The sequence below is a fragment of the Tamandua tetradactyla genome, chromosome 7 (assembly GCF_023851605.1).
Source record: "Tamandua tetradactyla isolate mTamTet1 chromosome 7, mTamTet1.pri, whole genome shotgun sequence".
Taxonomy (NCBI): Eukaryota; Metazoa; Chordata; class Mammalia; order Pilosa; family Myrmecophagidae; genus Tamandua; species Tamandua tetradactyla.
In genome coordinates this window covers 71,322,351-71,344,681 of record NC_135333.1, presented here as the reverse complement: position 1 = coordinate 71,344,681, position 22,331 = coordinate 71,322,351, and the positions used below count along the sequence as shown (strand labels likewise).

At 36.3% G+C, this 22,331-nt stretch overlaps 1 protein-coding gene and 1 long non-coding RNA gene across 2 annotated transcripts in view; one reads left to right on the top strand and one right to left on the bottom strand.

Annotated features, from left to right (window-relative positions):
* LOC143691467 (uncharacterized) overlaps window positions 1-14,740 on the bottom strand; it is a 53,018-nt gene extending 38,278 nt beyond the window's left edge. The window contains exon 1 of the long non-coding RNA XR_013179530.1: window positions 14,607-14,740. This is a non-coding gene — a long non-coding RNA (uncharacterized LOC143691467). The remainder of the gene's footprint in view (window positions 1-14,606) is intronic.
* LOC143691466 (alpha-2-macroglobulin-like) overlaps window positions 1-22,331 on the top strand; it is a 40,311-nt gene that overhangs the window by 5,477 nt on the left and 12,503 nt on the right. Inside the window, exons 7-25 of the mRNA XM_077169972.1 lie at window positions 346-430; window positions 1,760-1,880; window positions 2,693-2,807; window positions 2,945-3,054; window positions 4,790-4,951; window positions 6,519-6,746; window positions 6,990-7,053; window positions 8,114-8,256; window positions 8,899-9,048; window positions 10,902-11,060; window positions 11,498-11,606; window positions 14,656-14,767; window positions 15,412-15,640; window positions 16,377-16,503; window positions 16,836-16,957; window positions 17,359-17,410; window positions 19,820-19,903; window positions 20,395-20,571; window positions 20,851-20,938. Coding sequence (XP_077026087.1) covers window positions 346-430; window positions 1,760-1,880; window positions 2,693-2,807; window positions 2,945-3,054; window positions 4,790-4,951; window positions 6,519-6,746; window positions 6,990-7,053; window positions 8,114-8,256; window positions 8,899-9,048; window positions 10,902-11,060; window positions 11,498-11,606; window positions 14,656-14,767; window positions 15,412-15,640; window positions 16,377-16,503; window positions 16,836-16,957; window positions 17,359-17,410; window positions 19,820-19,903; window positions 20,395-20,571; window positions 20,851-20,938 — 2,437 coding nt within the window. The remainder of the gene's footprint in view (window positions 1-345; window positions 431-1,759; window positions 1,881-2,692; window positions 2,808-2,944; window positions 3,055-4,789; window positions 4,952-6,518; window positions 6,747-6,989; window positions 7,054-8,113; window positions 8,257-8,898; window positions 9,049-10,901; window positions 11,061-11,497; window positions 11,607-14,655; window positions 14,768-15,411; window positions 15,641-16,376; window positions 16,504-16,835; window positions 16,958-17,358; window positions 17,411-19,819; window positions 19,904-20,394; window positions 20,572-20,850; window positions 20,939-22,331) is intronic.

The following is a 22,331-nucleotide window of genomic DNA, read 5'->3' as shown; positions in this document are numbered from 1 at the left end:
CCCAGAGGTGAGGTTGGGCTGGAGAACAACCAATCATATTTAACTCCTATAAGGAACATCAATGTTTTGTGACCAGAACTTCGTCTAGCTTCGTTATTTTCTAATCTCCCCCAAAATCTAAAATCTCCTTCCTTTAGTGGAGTCCTTCATAATGCATTGTCACAGTGAGTTACCATAGTCCCTCAACCAGAATTTCCATTTGAGAGTAGAGTGGATACATAGGAAAGTAGAGCTAACTTTTCAGAGTCCTAAAGTATCATTATGCAATTGTTACAGAGATTCTGAAAATATTAATGCCCCACAAATTGAAAAATATTCATCACATTCCTTTATCTCCATCAACAGTGCTTCCCAAATTTGAAGTGAAAGTAACAATACCAAGAATAATCACTATTTTGGAAGAATATGTGAATGTGTCAGTATGTGGCCTGTAAGTCAATCATTTTTTAAATCTGGCAGGGGAGGGGTATTTAAAGGATACTCACCATTTGGGGTATTTTGGCGGATTTTCCTCAGAGCACGGCCTTTAAGTATTTAGGAGCACCTTCACTTCTAGAACTTTCTTCTTTGCTTTTTTATTTTTCCTTCCTTTTTTCCTTTCATGTCTTCACCAGCTATACTACAATCACTATCATGGGGTAGGGTATCTCTTCCTAGAAAGGCTGTGCTAGTAGGATTGATTCTGACAGTGACAAACATGCACACAAATATGAGACAGTGCTGAAGGGTAGATACTTTCCCTTCACTAGAAGTAGTCAAACATATATTAGGTATGTAATCAACTCATGGCTGTAGGGGAAATTCAATCATCAGAGAGATCATTTATTTGACCTAGCATGCATAGAGGGGAGATAACTTCAGATTTGAAATTTGTAGAGATTGGCATGTAACTAAAATCTCATCTAACTTATTGGTCTAGCTAAAGCATGTCACATACCTCTCTGTGTTGACAGAGGAGATAGGATAAAATCTCTCAGTATGGTCCCTTCCAACTTTGAAAATAATGTTTCCAAGATCTTTTGCTCCCATTCCTGAAGCTCAGCAGAAGCACTAGCAGAAAGAGCAACCAGGGTGAAGAAACCATCCTGCCTAACAACCACATACATAAGGCGCCTACCTATTCAACTGACCCCTTGCCCCAGCAAAGTTTCACAGTAATATCTACCAAGTTCTTGGTCCCATCTAACTAGCGAGCCAACGCTTTTGCAAATGGAGCCATAGAGGACACATGAAATAGGGAGAGAAACAAATGCCTTTGAAATACACAGCAATCATCAGTGACCTATATATGGTGAAATCGTATTTCTGTCAAGAGCAAATGAGTGAAATGAGATAAAGATTCGTGGGGAGAGGATAACAAAAGGCGAGATACCATGGTATTAACAGTTTGTATTCCTCAGTACAACTGAGGGTATTTGCTTCTTCTACTTTTTTGGTATTGATTTTTCTTTTAAGAGTGGGGTTAACTTTTAAAATAAAAAATATAACTTTTAAAGATGAAATTGAAAAGAAATAAATTAAGGGAAAAGGACATGATAAAGAAAAAAATGTAGTACGTTTTAGTATATGGCACTGGAGATTCTAAAGAAGGGTAGTTGTTCAGTTCATTGCGCCTTCAACACTGGGGGAGCCTCAAACAGTGATGGGATGAAAGAGAAGTACAGAAAATAAATATGCTACAGATAAAGAAGTATTAATAGGTAGAAAGTGTGGATGTTCAAAATCTACTTTGAGTCTTTTGCCAATGTTTTCATGGCAGATACACATACGGGAAGCCGGTCCCAGGACATGTGACTGTGCGCATATGCAGAAAGTACAGCAACCCTTCCAACTGCTTTGATGAAGAGTCACAGGCTCTCTGTGAAAAATTCAGTCAGCAGGTGGGTGGAAAACTGTTCCTTCCTCAGGCTAATAATAGAGGCATTACTGATAAGCAGTGAGTTATCAATAGCACCAGTGAGTTATCATGGTGCTAACTCAGGAATGAGAACAATCTGGAAGAGAATTCTATGCTAGCCATTATATTTGGAAAAAAAACGTCAGGGACTTAACACAATAGGAATTATTTATTCTTTGTCACTGTCCATTGTGAGTGTTCTCAGTCCGCCAAACATCCAGAATAGAATAGAAGCTCAGTGATCTCTAATACCCGGCATCCAAAGTGACCTTGGACGTCCAATTCTTTGGAGAAAAAAGAAGAAATATTCACCTCGTAACCATCTTGACTGGGAAGGGTGTCAGTTCAGCTCTCTTTCTATGAACAAGAACCTGTCATATGGCCCTACCTAGATGCCAGAGCTAGAACACAGTCCCTGGTTGGACAGCCACTTCTCTGCCTCAGCTATATAATATGGGAGGAGAACCAAACTTGAGTGAAGAATTAGGTGCCTGTTACAGTCGGCTTACCCAACTATTTTTAAAAGACATTTCCATCTCACTCTAAGGAATTCCAAGTATAAGGAATACACATGTCAACTTTTAACTAGATATTATTGTGAAATGAAATAATAATTAGTTCCTAGAGAGTATTATCGTGTCCTCATAAAAAAAAATCCTTAGGAGCCGTTGTCCACCCCACCCCCACAAACATACACACACACACACACACACACACACACAAAAACAGATTAACCACTGATCTGTCCTATATAATAAGTATTATGCTTTTGTATTTTATTTTCTCCCATCTCAGCTAAACAGCAATGGCTGCTTCTCTCAGCAAGTAAGAACCAAGGTCTTCCAGATGAAAAGGCAAGGGTTTGAAATGAAACTTCAAGTAGAAGCCAAGATACAAGAAGAAGGAACAGGTTTGTGTACCACATGGACATAGGAAGAAAAACAATGGACGTTGACTTATTTCCTTCATTAAATTATGAATTAAAATGGAGAAAATTCAAGGGCATGATCCTTCCCCAAAAGAGGTAATTCTTTTCTTCTTTTTCAGGGGTAGAATTAACTGGAAAAGGATCCAGTGAAATCACAAGAACCATAACCAAGCTCTCATTTGTGAAAGTGGATTCAAACTTTAGACGAGGGATCCCCTTCTTTGGGCAGGTAGAGTATTTCACACTTCACAGATTATATCATGTACCTAATAAGCTCAACATATTCTGTCAGTACCATACCTGGTTACTGTTATCTGTTGGTTAATATAACCAAAGTATAAAATCACATAGAAACACATCTGTTCCTCTCTAAATCTGAATGTGAAATTTATACAATCATTCTAAAGCACTATGAAAATTAGGTTGATTTCTTCCCCACTTTCAGAGCAGTGGTATGATGCCATACAATCTCCTTTCTCACAAGAATCTCAAAACCCATGGTGGTCATTTACATTATTCTTCGAACACTAACCTTGTGTGGGTGGGGAAGTGGTTTTAATTTTTATTTTGATGTATCAAAGATTTTACTATACCTAGTATTTACTTCATGGACATGATGTTTATTTTACTTTTTATAAAATAACATGTATTTTTTTTTAAAAAAACTGCAAACATGGGGGTAAAGTACTGGTATTTAAGGATCTCAGATTTAAAAATTATAAATTTTCTCACAGATTACAAAAAAAATCTTCTACTGTGATTTTTCGATCATTAAACATATGTACAAACATATCTTTCAGACTCCAAAATTCTGAAATGATAGTTGTATATATCTCAGTTTGTAATTACTGTGTATCATGTTTTTAATAAAAATGCTAGAAGATTTCAGCTATGAAGGGTGTAAAAGACAGAGGGACAAGACTCTATTCAGGTATGGCGGAGTAATTTTAGAGTGTTTTGAAAGTGCTCAGAATTATTTTGGTCACTTCCTGAAATGAAAGTGCAGTCAATTTTTTCTATCTCTGAGGTATATTGTACTTTTCTGATATTTTATTGCTGCTAAATACTATCCCCTTTCATGAGAAAAGGAAGAATCACAATTTTGCATCTATCCTTGTCTTTGTACATGTAGCCTACATTTCATTGACAATTTTTTTTAAGCAATTACAAATGCTGAGTCAAATCTGCCTGCTGTGCTTCCTTCTACCAAAAGTAGCTTATACTGAAAAATAATCACCATCTGCTGCAATCTGAATTGGACTGCTCACTTGCTGAGTTCAATATTAGCAGCAATTTGGCTTTTTAGACCTTTATTTACTATTGTGTGTCTCTTTTCAATTTGGCATTTTTCATATGGGAAGTGCCTATAATATCTGTTTGCCTTGTAAAGGATCAATATCTAGGCTGCAAAGTGAATATCATACATAAAACATCCCATCAAGCACATGGGACAATGTATTAGCAACTGCTTACTTATCCGTTATTGTACTTTATAACATGACTCCATAGGAAGTTAATGGTTTGTCTCAAAAGAAGTGTCTGGGGCTCAAATAAATTTGGTTAATGGCTTAAATAGTTTTCATTCTTATATGACCCTGTACTCTGTGACGCTCTAAGAGTTATACATGGTACACAGTATTTCCAAAATAGCCATAGAATACACTCTTCAAGTCATCCTTGTTGTCATTGCCATCACTTCCTGTCTTTGCACTGCTTTATTTTCCTTCTTAGGATGGGTCGTTACTAATTAAGTACATATTGCTATATGCTTATTTACCATGTATATCTTTTACAAGGCTGTAAGCTCTATGATGACAGGGATTCTGTTTTTTCATTGCTCTAGCCCATGCCTGGAACTATGACTAATATCCAGGAGGCGCTCAATAAATATTATGCTAAACTGGGTGTGTTCTATTGCTTTTGGGGTATTACCCACATAACTAATCCAAAGCTTTGATCTGCAGGTGCGCTTAGTGGATGGGAAAGGCGTCCCCATTCCAAATAAACTTGTCTTCATCCAAGCAAATGAAGCTGACCATCACTCCAATGCAACCACAGATGAGCATGGCCTGGTGCAGTTTTCCATCAACACCACCAGTGTTATGTCTCCAACCCTCACTGTCAGAGTAAGTTTGGAAAGAAGTTACCAAAGACATGAAATAACCTTTGAAACCAGGTTACAACCTAAAAATGATGAAATTTCTAAATCGTGTTTAGTCTTAAGAAGAGAAAAATCTAGAAACTAGAGACTCATTTGAAGTCAACTTGGAAAAAAAGGTTATAAGATGAAGGCAGTTTAGCTCAGTGGGTAGAAGTGTGGGTTCTAGAATCATACAGATTGAATAGAAATCCAAGCTCATCCCTATAGTAAGGGCAAGGAATTACAATTTTTCTATGCTTCAGTTTTCTATTCTGTAAAGTAGGTACAGTGTTAATACCTACCTCCTTACCACTTGGGGTTGTCATGAGAATTAAATGAGATAGTGGGTGTTAAAGCCTCCTTTGTTAAATATTACCATACAAGCACATTTTCATATCATTTAGGAATTAGTTTCAAAAAATTTGAATATAAATTATCATTCTTTCTTCGTTTTTGTCCTACTATTTTAATTATCTCCAGATGATTTGCCCATGCCCATATAACTTGCTTTGTATAATATATATATTTATAAAGATATAGATGTACATATTTAGATAAGTAGCTACATTCAATAGATATTATGTAATAATAATAATAATGATGGAAAACCCCTGCCTCTTAAGAGGTTTCATGTTGGTATAAAGAAAGGATAAAGAATGTATTTTATTGATCCAGATTTAAAATACCTCTAGTGACTCAAAATTGAATATTCATTCATTCATGTCTTGAATGTTTTCTCTGTTTAGGTGCTATGCTAATCCTGGCAATCCAAATATCATCTTTTAAATGCCCCCTCTTCTTTATGATAATGCATTGTTTATCCTTGTCTATGTCAATATCAATATAGCTATAGCATATATATGGATATGACCAATGTGCTTTGCTGGCACAGAAAGGACACATTCATGTCACTTTGAGATGGGTAAGGGAAGCTTGAAAAGTGCTAAGTAACAACTTCTCTACATGGAGAAAAAAAATGGGAATACAGACCGAATAGGACCTTTGAGGCTTAACAGTCCACAACTGCAAGAAATATTAAAAATAACCGACCCAAGATAGCTCAGGTTAGATAGACTTCAGCTTATTCAACAACACAATACTTTGAGCCAATGTCATTTACAGAAAATTTCTCAAGACCCAATGGTTGCAATATTACATTTATTTATAATACACATTTTCTGAAGATAAATTCTTCTGTTTCTGCAGATTATTTGCTCACCTCAATGAGGCTTCATAGCACCAGTGTCTCTGTCTGCGTAGATAGTATTGCCAAAGAAATGTCAAGCAAGCTAATCAAAGAAAAGGATGTTTCCTTTTATGCCCTTCAGATAGAAATGCCAACCATAGGAACCCCTGCAGTACAAAGGCACAGACCATTACTTTGCCTGATTTTAACCAAAAATAAGGAGCCCTCCTCTCACACATTTTACTGTGCAGCAAAAGATTTCTAGATACTTGTTAAGGTAGAGCAGTAAACTGGTGCTGTTTTCTGAGAACATTGATACTTTATGAAATAGAAGCCATAAAATAATATCGTTTTTCTAATTCATTAGGTCAAACACAAGGATGCTAGTCCCTGTTACGGCTACGAGTGGCTGACACAAGAGAACATAGAAGCGCATCTCATTGCTAATCATGTTTTCTCCTTAAGCAAGAGCTTTGTCCACCTTGAGCCTGTGGCTGGTGAACTGCCCTGTGGCCAAACCCAGACCATCCAGGCACATTATATTCTGAATGGACAGGCTTCAAGGGAGCTGAAGGAGGTCACCTTCCATTACCTGGTGAGAGGGGAGCCCGCTGCATTGACTCATCTGTAGACAAAACTTCTCTATGGAGCAAGGAATTATGAAATTCTTTAGATAGCACCACTTTGATTTCTTATCCATGTTCCTCTTGAAAGTTCAATTTCCCTTGGGAATATTTATTGCCCCAGGGGCTCAATAACAAGCATATCACATGGGGGCAAGCCTTAGAGTAAGAGCTCTATTAGGCAAATTAATTGCCTTTTCATTCCTTTTTTGCAGATAATGGCAAAGGGAGGCATTGTCCGAACTGGGTCTCATGAACTGACCGTGGAGCACGAAGATAGTGAGTGTGTCCATAATCTCCACATTCCTGCCTTACCTTAACACATTCAACCTTACACTCCAGAAATATCAGTGATATTTTCAAATATTTCCTTTCCTCTTCATCATATTCTGTTTTGATTATTTAAAACATTACTTTTTTTAAAAATCTATACTTATTCCAAACTTTCAAACAATAAACACTCATGGACCATCTCTTTCTCAAAATGAGAGACTTAAAAATTATTTTAGAGAATGGAGAGAAGAGTAGGTAAGATTGTGAGGTGCCTTCCATGTCTAGGTCTTGCACTAAGTCATTTATATCTTTATGTCTTATCTCCCATTTAAAGATAGTTATGCTTTATGGAGTACTTCCACCTTTGAACTGGACTCTCTCCATGAACAAATATGGAACAATACAAACTGTTCACAGTTTCTCCTATTCTATTACAGCATAAAAGATCACTTACTAGAAAACTATCAGATAAGTACTTTTTTGTTGCACCTTCACAGCAACACAGAAGCACCACAGGAGACTTACAAAAGTTGAGTGAAACTCTAAAGTATCTCTGTAGGCATCAAAATAACTTCGAATGAGCATAGTATTCCTCTCATGGAAAAAAGAATAGAATACTAGGTCCATAGAAAATTAAAAAAAAGATATACGCATAAATACAATGTTCTAAACTCTTACTTTTATATTTCACAACTTTGGGTTCTATTTTCCTTCTCTAGTATGGGCTGTAGATAAAAAGGTAGCCAAGCAGATGTCTCCATACTCTCAGATAGCACCAGAACCTTATATAGGTAAGCTGAAGCTTAAGTGGGTGACAGATCAGTTTATGATTAATGAAAGGAGAGGGTGTTTTGATGAAGCTTGTCTAAAGTTAGCATTCTTAGAGGTAGTCATCCATTTATTATGTCTATTATTTATTATTTCTACTATTGTCATTCACTAACATCAATAGGTATTGACCAAAGCAGGCTTCTAAACTGGATTTGTTCAGCAGATTAATTTTATTTCAGCCCTGGCGAGCTCTCTAACTCACCCAGATAACTTCCTCTCATTCTCCGTGTTACAGTGAAAGGCCGTTTTTCTGTGTCAATTCCTGTGGAGTCAGATATTGCCCCCATTGCCCGATTACTCATCTACACCATTTTACCTGATGGGGAAGTGGTCGGGGATTCTGCAACATATGAGGTTGAAAATTGTCTGCTCAACAAGGTGAGTGTTTCATATAATAAAATTTTTCAACATTTCAAACTAGAAATTACTATCAATTTCCATTATTTATACATGATGACACTGAGGCCAAAACAGTTAGAGGAATTCCCCAGAGACATTCAGCATGGTGATGGCAGATGCACATTAAGAATCATGCCACCAGACTCCGGGTGCAAAATTCTCACATATACAACCTTGTTCTCTTACTGCATGATCCAGTTCAGATCACTTTTTCTCTATGATGAAATGTTGGAAACTATGTAAGCAAGATTGTAAGACTAAAAAGTCAAAAGAAAAAGAGCCATTTGCATTCAACCTGCAGCTTGATAGCACCTCACCCAGGATCAAGGGTAGAGATAAATGCATCCATCCATACATAGACGTCTCAAAACTAGTCATTTATAAGACTAGCTAGATATTGTTTAAAGGCTCAACAGGTTCTTAAGAATCAGAGTAAAATGTTGCGTTTTGCCTGTTCTGCAAAACTTGAAAAAACTTGAAAGAGGGAAGTGGACAAAAAGCCTCAGACGGGACTGACATGAAGTCAAAGCCATCATGTGTTAAAAGTGATCAAGAAATGTGAGAGAACGCGTCACAAAATCAGGAAATTTGTTTTTCCACCCTTTCCTCCCAATTTCGCAGGTGGATTTGAGCTTCAGCCCCACCCGAAGTCTTCCGGCCTCACACGTCCACCTGAGAGTCACAGCTTCTCCCCAGTCCCTCTGCGCCCTCCGTGCCGTGGACCAAAGCGTCCTGCTCCTGAAGCCCGAGGCTGAGCTGTCCGCATCCTCGGTGAGTTCCCATCGCCTCGGGTGGCAGAAAGGGCCAAGGGCTCACAACAAGGGGAAATGCTTATCTGAGTAGGGGAGAAGCCACTAAAATTTTATTTATCCAGGAGTTAATAGCTTTGGGTTCTTTTGTGCACACCTTTTTTGCTGAGGAAGGTATTACATATGAATATATATAGATATATATTTATATTTATATTTTTGTACAAAAATACAGAGAGAGATAATATAAAAGAGATCATGCACCATTCAAAGTCCCTGAAATCTCAGAGCCGTACAAAACCATTAATCTTTTCCAAATTAGCTTGAACATTTCAAAAGCCTAACGAAAGACTGCATAGGTTAAAAAGATTATCAAATTTCAGGGTTTTATAGGAATTGTATCAATTCAGTAGAAACACTGGAGTTCTCAAGTTGAACATAATCTCTGAAGGAAGATAATGTTGTCTCTGATGAATAAGAATTGGGAAAAATTAATCACTACGTCTTAAATGGCATTAATAAATAAGTATTTTTAAATAATGGATGTGCCAGAATAAAACAAAGAGAAACTACTTAGTACGTGTACTAATGCTATATACTCATCTCTTCAACTTTTCGATGATTCCAATCAGAATAACTTTTTACTGAACTTTCACTATCAAAATTTTACATTGGCAAAATTTATATTTATATTTCCCCAAAATATAAACTTATAAGAAAGGATTTATTTGTCAGTCCTTCTAAGGCTAAAAAGTAGTAAGTACATTCCAATAGTGGGAGCAAGGGGATATGTGAAAAAATAAACATTAATTTTTATACTTAATATCACAAAATTTTATAGTCCCCAAGGTTTTTTTTTTTCCCAATGATATTATAACAACCTTTGTGGATCAATAAGAATGAAAATCTGATTTAATTTGCCAGAAATAAAACAGAAGCTGTCAGGTAGTGAATAGTTGTCTTGGGATAGAACACTAGCTCCTTTCAGTCCCTTATCTGTATTTTACTAATGAAACATTTTGCTGGAAATCTGGTAGTGAGCTACTGGAAAAGATAAATCCATGTTTTCATGGAACTTACATTTTAATGGATGAGTCAGACAATAAATATGTACTATCTATTGGAGAAAATTAAAGCAAAGAGGGAAAATGGGAAAAATTAAAAGGGAGCTGCCTTTGAGAAAATGTTCAACTAATCATCACACTAATTTTTGCTAATCTATTCTATTAATCAGTTGTAGGCATCTCTGAATACAATATTGTGCACCTATCAGCATTTTATGTCTGTCGTATTCACCTCCTTCAAATGTATTTGGAAGCATAATTTCCAATATTTTACTGTTAAAGTTTTATGTATTGAGAAGATCTGGAGCATTCTGTTTATGTGAATAATACCTAAGAACGTATTATTCCGTTCCATATAGAGGGATGTGGACCTGTTTAGAACATTGTGTCCAATACTATATTATACACTGAGTCAGTTGCTAGCCACAAGAGAGAATGAAGCTATTACTTCATTCTATCATGACAAAGCTTTGTACAAAGTCTCTAATGTAGCAGACCTCAATTTCTTAATTAGCAAAGTGTTATTTCATTCTAGTATGGAGTCTAGTGTTTGTCTCTGAACTGTGTAACAGAGTATTATGAGCCTTGAGTACATAGATGGGTGTATTGTCATTGTTTTGTTACTAAAATCGTTACACATCTTCAAAATGAAAACGCTATTCAGAGAAAATGCTCCCTAATTTCTCTATAAATCATCACGGCAAAGGGAGCACTCAAAAAAAGGCTGATGGTGATTATTCTTGTTCTTTTCTCCTTGTGCTTAAGAAAAATAACCCCAAAATTGGCCCTTTTGTCCTTTGCATTTGTCCAGGTGTATAAACTGCTGCCAGTAAAGGACCTCACTGGCTTCCCTGAGAGTTTGAATCAGGAAGATGAGCCCTGTGCTGAACGCCATAATGTCTACATTAACGGAATAATATATTCCCCAGTATCAAATACAAATGAAAAAGATATGTATGGCTTCCTAAAGGTAAATTACTTATATTATAGCTTGTCAGTTCTTAAGGTTAATAAAATATTATATATGGAAAGCATTATTTATTTTCATACCTTCATATCACAATTGAGGGTAATGAGACATAGAGAGGTCAAGTGATTTCTCCAAGGCCAGCAGAATAGTAAGTCTGTTGATAATGAGAGAGCTAGGACTGGCCCTTTTTGGGCCACTAATCAAGTTCCTTCAAACTGAAAATCATATCTTGTGATATCAAAATAATACTGTTGTTAGACTTTAAAGAACATAATGAAATTAACTTTATAAGTATGCTAATATCCCTTTGACAGATATGAATATTCAAATTTTTTATATTAAGCTAATCAAATGGTATATGCTAAATTCAACATATATATATATGTTGATATATATTTTATATTTATGTGCTGATTAGGTGATTACTTCCTTTACAGGACATGGGCTTAAAGGTATTCACTAACTCAAGGATTCATAAACCCAAAGTATGTTCACAACCTCAAACATATGAAATACAGGAATCCCAGATGCGATTCGCTTCTCCAGGTAAAAATTAATAATATTTAATAGCCTAATATACTGAACCAAATAAAAGTTTTTTTAAAAAAAGAAAGGTAAAACATAGTAGGATTAACAAAAACGTCTTGTGATTCAGGTTTTTGATCAAGGTCACATAGCAATATGAACCTGTCTTCTGACTGTATTAGAAAACAAATATGCAAAGTTGGAGGAAATACAGAGTAGATTATGAAAAATACTACAAGACAGATACAATTACACAGAATGAAAGGTTTAGTTCTCATCATGGATCCAAGGAAGTCATTCATAAAGGATCTGCATCTGGTAAATGGAGTTGAAAAGGAAAGATAAGGTTTCTAGGCTTAAAATCAGTGTGAACAAAAATACAAGTATTCACAAATCAGAACTACACTCTTACCTGTTAAATTCCTCAACTTCCCTCTATACTTATAATCTTGCTGTTGTCAAGATATATTTAGAGCCCATCAGTAAACAAAGATGGGTTTTGTCAGGGCCCATGACTGGAAACTATAAAGAAGTAATAGTGATAAATCCAAGGTCAGAAATGGTTGTATTAGTCAGCGATTGAAATGTCCATAACATTTGGAATGAAAAAGAAGCTTTAGATATAAGAAATATCATTAAGGAAGAGGAGAACTCAGCCACTTTTTTCTCTAAATAGAAAGAAAACAATAGATAAAAAAGTCATATAAACAAAGGCAAAATGAATGGCTCATCTGCATCCAAAGTATCAAATTGATACGATATTATAGATGGCACATAACTAAACTTATAGAGGTAATTTTGAAAAGCAACCTTTTAAATTTTTAATTTAATTTTTAAATTAAATTTAGGAAGTGGAAAAGAAACAAAAAACTCACCTTATTAGGGAAAAAAAGATTAAAAAACATCATCACTAAAGTTTGTTTTTATGGTATAAGAATTAAGGAAGATATGGTTAAAATCTAGAAATGGTAGAGGACTAGGTCAAATGGTCAAAAGGATATTGAAAGTGGAGGAAGGGAAAGAAGAGACATTAAGAAACCCCAATGAAGGAAAGTGGTTTGATTGCAGAAGAGTTATAAGAGAGGATGAAGCAGAGACGTATTAAATATGATTAAAAGTAGCCATCTAGAAGAGTGAGCATATAGCTAAAAGGATGACAGGTAGAAATGGTGAATAACTTTATTGGAATTGTGATCCTTGCTGATGCTTAGATTTACTGAGAACAAAATCAGCAAATTGGACAACTATCCTGTGAGGAATTTGAAAGTCAGAGATGCAGTCAGAGGCTAAATTATAAATAAGAATGGAAGACATGTGAGAATTGAGCTGCAGAATATAATCCCTGCTCTCCACCCCCCAAATTCAGGATATGCCTAGTTTGAAAGAGGTATAGAAAAAGGACTTATGAAAATGTGGTCTTGCTAACAATTTTTTTGCGAGATATTTTTTAAATTGAATAAAGAAGGCAGAGGTGTTCTAGAACTGGCTCGTGCAGATTCATAAAAGCTGATTGTTGGGTGGGCCACGATGGCTCAGCAGGCAGAGTTCTTGCCTGCCATGCCCAAGACCCAGGTTTGTTTCCCGGTGCCTGCCCATGCAAACAAACAAACAAAAAGCTGATTGCTAGATTCTCAGGAATGTTGCGAGTCAGTCGTTAAACACAGCCATCATTAAAAGCCAAATTCTATGAAGTTATGAATAAATAAGTTGTATTAAAAACAAAGGTACTAATTATGCAAAACTCTTCACTTCCTAATTATTTTAATACAGCCACTGTATCTGTATGGTACAAATACTGTATCATGGTGTTCTACCATATATCACTTCCCAACTCCACATTTACTAAAATCATGTCAGCAGCTTGAAATAGGTCATGACTGCAGTATTTATAACATGAAATCAGCAAGTATTCCAAATGAAGATCAGATTTATTGGTGACTGTCTAACTTAAGAAAACAAGTGAATATCAATGCACATTAAACTTAATAGTGTGTTGTTAGTAGCCTTTACATTGTCCACAGCTCAAAAAATTAGAGTATTCTTTCCAGTATTCATAAACTGTAAAACACTTCAGCAAAAAAGTCACTCACACCACTGATGAACTAGTGAAGTTCTGAAATACATCCTCATTGTTTCACTTTCTTTTTAGCCATTAAAGTAAACACAAAAATCAAGCCAAAATTCATATTGCCACTACATTCATTCATCAACAAGGGGAACTTCTTTGATGAATCTTATAGCAATCAAGCATTTATTTGTGGTCCGATTTTGTCAAGTCATGCTTAAATGACAGTAAGAGGTTGGTTATAGATTAAAGAGTTTGTTAAGCATTAAGGAAAGCATTCAGTGAGAGTCATTTGGCTCTGTGGAATTCACTATAAAATGTATGATATATTTTTGTCATTTGTACATTATGTACTATAAATTCTTTATTTCAGTAAGATATACAGTAAACTTATGTAAATATGTATGTACATCATTTTTTCTGGACTGTCAATTATTAAGCATTTACCAGCACACCCCAACAAAAAGTAGGGTGAAAGATCCTAACTGTGATCTCTTGAAACAATATGGAATAAAGAGTCTTGTTTACTCAAAATCCTTTCACTCCTGCTAACTGTTTCTCAAAGACGTTGTCATAATGACCATACCAGGATTTCTCTTTGCTCCCACAAAGGAACACTCCAAATGGAAATGCTGAATCCTGCCTACCTCCCTACCCCATTTCATGGCCTTCTCCTCTAACCAGAGTGTACAGTGGCCACGTTAGACTCCTTTCTGCTCTACAGGCCATCTAAGTCCCATTCTAAATCTGTGTCTCTGTGTTCTCTCCTTGTGATTCCTTCCCCCGTTCCATCCTCCACTCCTAACTTATTTGAATGCTTCAGGATTCAGCTAAGATATTACCTCCTCAAAGAAAATTTCCCTGGTCGCCCTGCCCAAGTTCCTTCTTCTGGATTCCCTCCTATGTCATCAGCTTATTTACTTTTTCTTTCTTGTTATAGCATAATCTCCAATTACCTTTGTTTTTATATGTTCTGTCGTTTCCCTCCCCGACATATAATCATAGGTGCGCGAAGAGGCCATAGTTTTTTAAGGAAGGTAGATCATTCCCAGCCTCAAAAGGAGACTGTGAGGCAGTACTTCCCTGAGACATGGATCTGGAACATTGTAGCGGTGAAGTAAGTAACTTTGTTTATATAATATACAGCAACATAGCCTCATCACAATTTTTAATTGTTAGCTAACATTCAAGTACTTTTAAACACTTTCTGTTCTTAGAAGAGATTTAACATAAATATTTCTGCGATGAAGGTTCACTCATCTAATTACATCAGAGCTAAGAAATTTTGCACAAATTTAATTCTAAGTCTTCCAGAAAATGAATACAAGGACTAAATGCAACCAAGCATTGCATAGATTAACAGCTTTGAGAGATCCTTCACTGATCAGCAGTCTAGGGCTAAGTACAGAATCAATCACACCAACTAAACCTGCCCTCAGTGGAAATTGTATTTTAGAGTGGTGAATTTCAGGATAAACTTAAATTACATACTTAGGTTTATAATGACATTGTTTATAATAGCTTATAACTGCAACTATACATCTATTGATTTTGAAATAGACTAGAATTGAAAACAGAGTTATAAGAAAGGGACTTCTATCTTCCCTTCTCAAGCCTTGGTTTTACTTTCCATTGTTGCCATTTCTACTGAGTGCATTCAAGACATAACATTAATCATACATTAATGTGTATGGATTCTCTTTCTAGAAATGACTTCAATTAGTTGCCTATTTTCTATTGTTCACTTACCGTCCTCACCAGCTCCTCAGGCGTGGCTGAAGTAGGAGTAACAGTCCCTGATGCCATTACTGAGTGGAAAGCTGGGGCCCTCTGCCTGTCTGAGGACACGGGACTCGGTCTCTCCCTTCCTGCCACTCTCCAAGCCTTCCAGCCCTTCTTTGTGGAGCTGACAATGCCCTACTCTGTGATCCGTGGAGAGGCTTTCACACTCAAGGCCACTGTCTTAAACTACCTTCCCAAATGCATCTGGGTAAGGACCTCCTCCAACTTAAATACAAGGTAACAGGTCAAATAAATCAAAAGTTGGATTCCAAGGAATACTAACCAATTCCTATCTGCAGGTTTGCTCACCAGAGGATGAATGCTATCAGAGATAGATATTCACTTGTTCTATAAGTTATGGCTGCTGCTATCTCCAAATACCAAATTGCAACTTTAAAAAAGTTTCTGACCCTTACCAGATGCTTTATAATTATGTAGTTTGTGTATTGTGAAGATTTCTGACATAGACAACAAAAATCAGGACTCTAGTCACATGTGCTGGATTCTCAATGTTTCAACCACTATATTCCCATTACTTAACTTTTCTTTTAGCATTCATGATATTAAGCCTTATTCAAAAAGTTGTTTGTGAACATCTTAGTTCTGCAGAAATGATAACTGTTTGTACAACTTGTGTACTTACCTGGGAGCACTAGAACATTCAAGACTCTAGGCCAAGAAAATAGAGCTCCTTCAGGCAACATGCCATCATTCCCTTTCCATTCCTTTGATCCCACTATGTGAAAGAGCTTATTACCACAAAATACTGAGATTTATATGTTAGATTGACCTATAAGGTACTCAGTCTTCATTTATATCATCTTCATTATTAGACAAACCAAATTTTAATCGATCCCACAACATGCTTTATCTCAAATCCATTCTCCCCCTGGCCTCCTTCTCCCTCTGATCTCTCTGTTTCTTTGTCGTGTACATGGTTTCAGGTGAGTGTGCAGCTGGACGCCTCTCCCGCATTCCTAGCTGTCCCAGTGGAGAAAAACCAAGACTCGCATTGTGTCTGCGGGAATGGTCGGCAAACACTGTCCTGGACAGTAACACCAAAGTCATTAGGTGAGGGACAGTCTCCTAGAGGCAATTCTTTATTCAAGGGTTGTATATTTCAGTGGGATTCTTGTATCCAGTGCTGCTCATTGCTCCCCACCCCACCCCCGCCCCCCAGGCAGAAAACCCACATGGAATGATTTTTTTCTTTGTCTTTCATTCTGCAATGTCCAGAAGAACATCCCCACTTTCCTCACCTTCCTCTGGTTTGTGCTGCTTCTACCCCTGCTCCTGTGTTCTTTTAAATAAAAAAGTTACAGAGCCTTGAACCCTTCTACCTCTTGGTATTTAGAGGCAGATGAAGGAGGAGATAGTACTCATCTCTTTGGTTCTTTGTTTAGGGAATGTGAACTTCACTGTGAGTGCAGAGGCAGTTGAGTCTCAAGAGCTGTGTGGGACTGAGGTGGCTGTGGTTCCTGATTATGGAAAGAAAGACACAATCATCAAGCCCTTGTTGGTTGAAGTAAGTAAGCCTGCCTGTATGATAGGTCACATGAATTAAGAAAAATAATGATCTGTCTGGTTGGGGTTCCAACTTTTGCTAAGAAGGGCTAAATAATATATGGTCATGAGCTATTACATGGACCTCCTCCTGCCTCATGTTGTTACTCTTTTGTTCACATTTGCGTTCTCTCTTATTCTCTCTCTTTCTCAATTTGCCTTCTGAATTTTCTCCTACATTTCTCATCTATCAACCTGTCTCGTTCATAGTCCCTATACTTATAAAATTTGTTTAGATAGATTTGATAATCAGCTCAAATATTTCTATTCACTATGAAGATATCTATGATTCCCCTATCAGCACACATGCCCATAATGCCCAGTCCATTATCACCACTAACTTTTCCTTCTTTCCCCCTAAAGCCTGAAGGACTAGAGAAGGAAGTGACATTCAACTTCCTGTTCTGTCCACCAGGTAGGTGTGAACCATAATAATTAAAATAATGACTCCATTTCCTATAGCGTTTGAAGTTCAAAGTATGATTATATACTATTGCTGCACTCTCCCTATGAGTTAAGACTAGAAGTATCATCAACACATTTGACAAATGAAGAGACTGATTCTCATAGAGGCCAATTAATTTAATCATCAGAATATTCCTAACCCATGCATGCTGAGCTTTTATCACCTGAAGCACTTGTACAAACACCAAAGGGTCTTTCTTTGAGTGGATGATGTGGATGTAGATAGAAATTGATAGAATCAAAATGAATAGGTGCTAAAGGGGGTATTTCCTTGAATGTATAGCATATAATATGGATATCTGAATTCAGGATATTCTAACACTGAGCTTTGCATAGCCAGCAGTGTCTGATAAGGGACTGTGTTATTTCCTGAAGGCCATGGATTTATGGCCTTTATCATTACTGTCCTATGAATATTTGTTTGATGCCAATCCTATACCTAATGCCCTAGCAGTCATTTGAGAAGGGACTAAAGAAGCATATAGTAAAAGACATAATTATGTTGATGATTTTCTAGACTAAAGCAAAAACATTTACAGAAATTTAGTGCACTAAGAAATTTTTCAACACAATGCATTCTCATCCAAAACCAAAGTCAAACAAACATCATATATGAGTTGCTTTTTTTTATCTCTCTGTCTTCCTCCTAATTTCTGTTGACTGTTTTTTTTTTAATATTATCAAGGTTAAAATTCACAAAATGTGGTCTAAAACTATAATTGCCTATCTGTTTAACCTTATTTCCACATTTAAGAGTATTTAGTGCTTATCACTCAAGCCTTTTGGAATTCTTCAATGAGATATATCTTATGGGCTCTTAGGAGTATTCATCAAGTCATTTCATTAAATTAATTTTAATTACCCATGTTATACAAAAACATATTCTCTTTTAAAAGCCAAAATAGAACATCATATTAAAAGCTAAAGTCACTCTCCTGCCATCTCTTTCAATACTTTAGAAATTATAGGTGTAGGTAAATATATCGAATATATATGATTTACACAGAGGAATCCTTTTTGTTTCCTATATCTTGCTATTTTCTACTCAGCAGCCTGTCTTACAGGTCTATCCACGCTATATTGTAGATCTAATTCTTTGTCTGTAATTGCTGAATAGTATTCCACACTATCAATATATCACAGTTTTTCCTTGTTTTTAAGCCATCTTCATATTGGCTTTTCAAACTATTTGCTAGTAAAATCATTCTCATCATAAGTATCAATAATAATAATAACCGGTTTGGAAACATATGCAAGTATGTGTGGATACCACACTGCAAAATTGTTGATCAGAGGCAGTCTGCACATTCACTGCAGAACTAGCTGTAAACAGAACTAAAACGTCCCACTCTTTATTTACTTAAACAAACTTATACTCCCACCAGTATAACCAGTATACATTTCTCTGCACAGGCACTATCATTTGCTACCATCAAAGTTTTTAATTTTTGCCAGATCTTGGATGCAAAATATATTGTTTTAATTTGTGTTTCCTTAATCACAAAATAATGATTTCATGATATATTTTTTAATTTATTTTTGTATGTTTATGAATTGCTTTCATATCCTTTGCTCATTAATTTTCTGGAGTTTTGTCTTCTTTTACTAAGTTATATGATGCTGATTCTGCAATTTTTTTTTTTTGGCTTGGTCTTTTGCCTTTGTTTTAACTTTGTTTATAACATCAGTTTTCTTATACAGGTTTTAATATTAATTTTCTGAGGATGGCATGCAGTATGAAGATAAATATTGCAGTTCTCTCTTTTTCATCTGCATGCAATTCATCAAGATTAAAATGACAGCAAATGTATGCTCAGTGGCAGCAATTATTTTATTTTCTATATATCAACTATTACCCATCTTCACCTGCCACCTCCATTGCTAAACTTTCATAAAATTATTGTCTTCATATGTGGTAAAATTTGATGGAAGGAAGGACATAGTATTATTATAGAATTCAGAACCTTTTCAGAGATTTTCATCTGCTTATGCATATATACAGATTTTTGTTAATGCAATTGTTGAATAATGGGCCCTTAATGGATCATCTTGTGATAACTCTCTTATGACAGCCATAAGGCAGCTGCAGTAGAATCACATTAAGGGCACTTGTTGATTTGTAGCCTTATTCTGCAGCATAACTGTACATATGGGGCCGGGGAAGGTTGGGGAAGGAGATGTGGTTCTGGAATTAACAGAATCCCAATCATCCATGTTTAAGATGTGAAAAACTGCAATAAGGGACAAATTTTTCAGGAGATAGGTCTAAAGCATAGTCCTATATTCTGGGTTTAGAGCTCTTCAGGAAGATAAGTATCAGAAATAATTGTCATTATGACTGATTTGTTCCTTTCTCAAGGTCCTGAGGTATCTGAGAAATTGTCCCTGAAACTGCCACCGAATGTGGTAGAAGGATCTGCCCGGGCATCTGTCTCAGTTTTGGGTGAGTCTCTAGTAGAGACTTGGGCATTAGCAGCTTCTACATATGTCTTTTCCATAAATACTCCAAATGACAAATACACTTTTAACTTTCTTCTTTCTTTCTTTGGCTTGCTTATTGTTTCTAATAATACTTCTGTCCCTGGAAGACTTACCCTATGTAAACATCGTCATTTCTTTACTTCAGTTTATTATTCATTTATTCTTAATAATTCTGATGGGGGGCAGGCCACGGTGGCTCAGCAGGCAAGAATGCTTGCCTGGAATGCCAGAGGACCCAAGTTCGATTTTCGGTGCCTGCCCATGTATAAAAAAAAAAAGAATGTTTTGGGTGGGCCACTGTGGCTCAGCAGGTAAGAATGCTTGCCTGCCATGCCCGAGGACCTGGGTTCGATTCCCGGTGCTTGCCCATGTAAAATAATAATAATAATAATAATAATTCTGATGGATTATAAACTCTAAATTTTATGACTTTCTCTTTCTCTCATTTCCTAGGAGACATATTAGGCTCTGCCATGAAAAATATACAGAATCTTCTCCGGATGCCCTTTGGCTGTGGAGAGCAAAATATGGTTCTTTTTGCTCCTAACATCTATATTCTGGATTATTTGAATAAAACACAGCAGCTGACTTCAGAGATCAAATCCAAGGCCATTAACTACCTCAACACTGGTGAGTGACTGAATGAGTGAGTGAAAACTTCATAGTGATATTTTTACTTGATTTCCCAGAAGACTTGAGTTAATTATCGTCAACTAATATTGCTATGACAGTTTATTTCATGATAACTATCCACTGTCCAACCTCCAATAAACTGTTTACAACTCAGAAACTTTTATCTTATGACAGCAAAGCTTAGAAAAGGTTACAAGAGAGCAAGACATTCTAGTACTATCTCTAGCCTTAGCATGCACATTGACCCATGTTCTTTTCGTTAACCTTCCATTCCAGGTTACCAGAGAGAGCTAAACTACAAGCACCATGATGGCTCCTACAGCACCTTTGGGGAGCAACATGGCAGGAGTCAAGGCAATACCTGGTAAGGGAATGACAATTTTTGAACTCTTATTTTTATGCCAATATTTTTGCATGCATTAACACAATTATATTCACAGTAACTCTATTAGATATGTATTATAAGACTTATAGTTGCCTATATTAGATAAATATTCCACGTAAACAAGCAAAAAAATCTGAGATTCAAATGCATGTATGTTAGCTTTCTTCCAAAATTGTGTTAATAATACACCAGACTATTCTTTCTAAAATAGATGCCATAACCATGTGTTTTTATGATATGGCAATGAATATGTGGTTAACTTCTAGATAAGTCCTATTAACTTCAGCTTATATTATGCTTTTTAGAGCATATGCATCTTGACTGAGAATAAATTCACTGCCTAACGAGAGAAGAGAAATGAGGCAGTGATTTGGAAGATTATTTTTTTTATTTTTAACTTTCTTTATTGTATAGTATAACATATATACAAAGCAAAGTAATAAAAAAGCAGTAGTTTTCAAAGCACTCTTCAACAAGTAGTTACAGGACAGATCCCAGAGTGTGTCATGGGCTACCATAAGAGCCTCTCAGACATTTCCTTTTAGCTGCTCCAGAATATAGGTGCCTAGAAGGCTTAAATATTTTTTATCATCACAATCGACTTTTTTTCCCTCTTTTTTTTATGGAGAATAAAATATATACCAAAAAGCTATAAATTTCAAAGCACAGCACCACAATTAGTTGTAGAACATATTTCAGAGTTTGACATGGGTTACAGTTTCACAATTTTAGGTTTTTACATCTAGCTGCTCTAAAATACTGGAGACTAAAAGAGATATCAATTTAATGATTCAGCATTCATATTCATTTGTTAAATCCTATCTTCTCTGTATAACTTCATCATCACCTTTGATCTTTCCATCCCTCTCTTTAGGGCTATGGCAATTCTAAATTTTTCATATTGGAAGGCTCTGTGACTAATATGGGGTAGGGAGATATAACTATCTGATGCTCTGGAGAGGCTGCACTAGGTTTCAGGACTTATCTTATGGGACCAGGGACCCATCTGGAGGTTGTACGTTTCTGGAAAGTTACTCTAGTGCATGGAACCTATTGCCCTAGATGTTCTTTAGAATTGGCTGTAATGGTCCTGGTTGGGGGTTGGCAGGTTATGATAGGTAGCAAGGTCTTGCATAAGAGCAACCTCCAGAGCAACCTCTCGACTCTACTTGAACTCTCTTTGCCACTGATACTTTATTAGTTATACTTCTTTACCCCTTTTGGTCAAGATGGAATTGTTGATCCCATTGTGCCAGGTCTGGATTCATCCCTGGGAGTTATCTCCCACGTTGTCAGGGAGACTTTCACCCCTGGATGTCATGTCCCACATAGTGGGGAAGGCAATGATTTCACTTGCAGTGTTTGGCTTAGA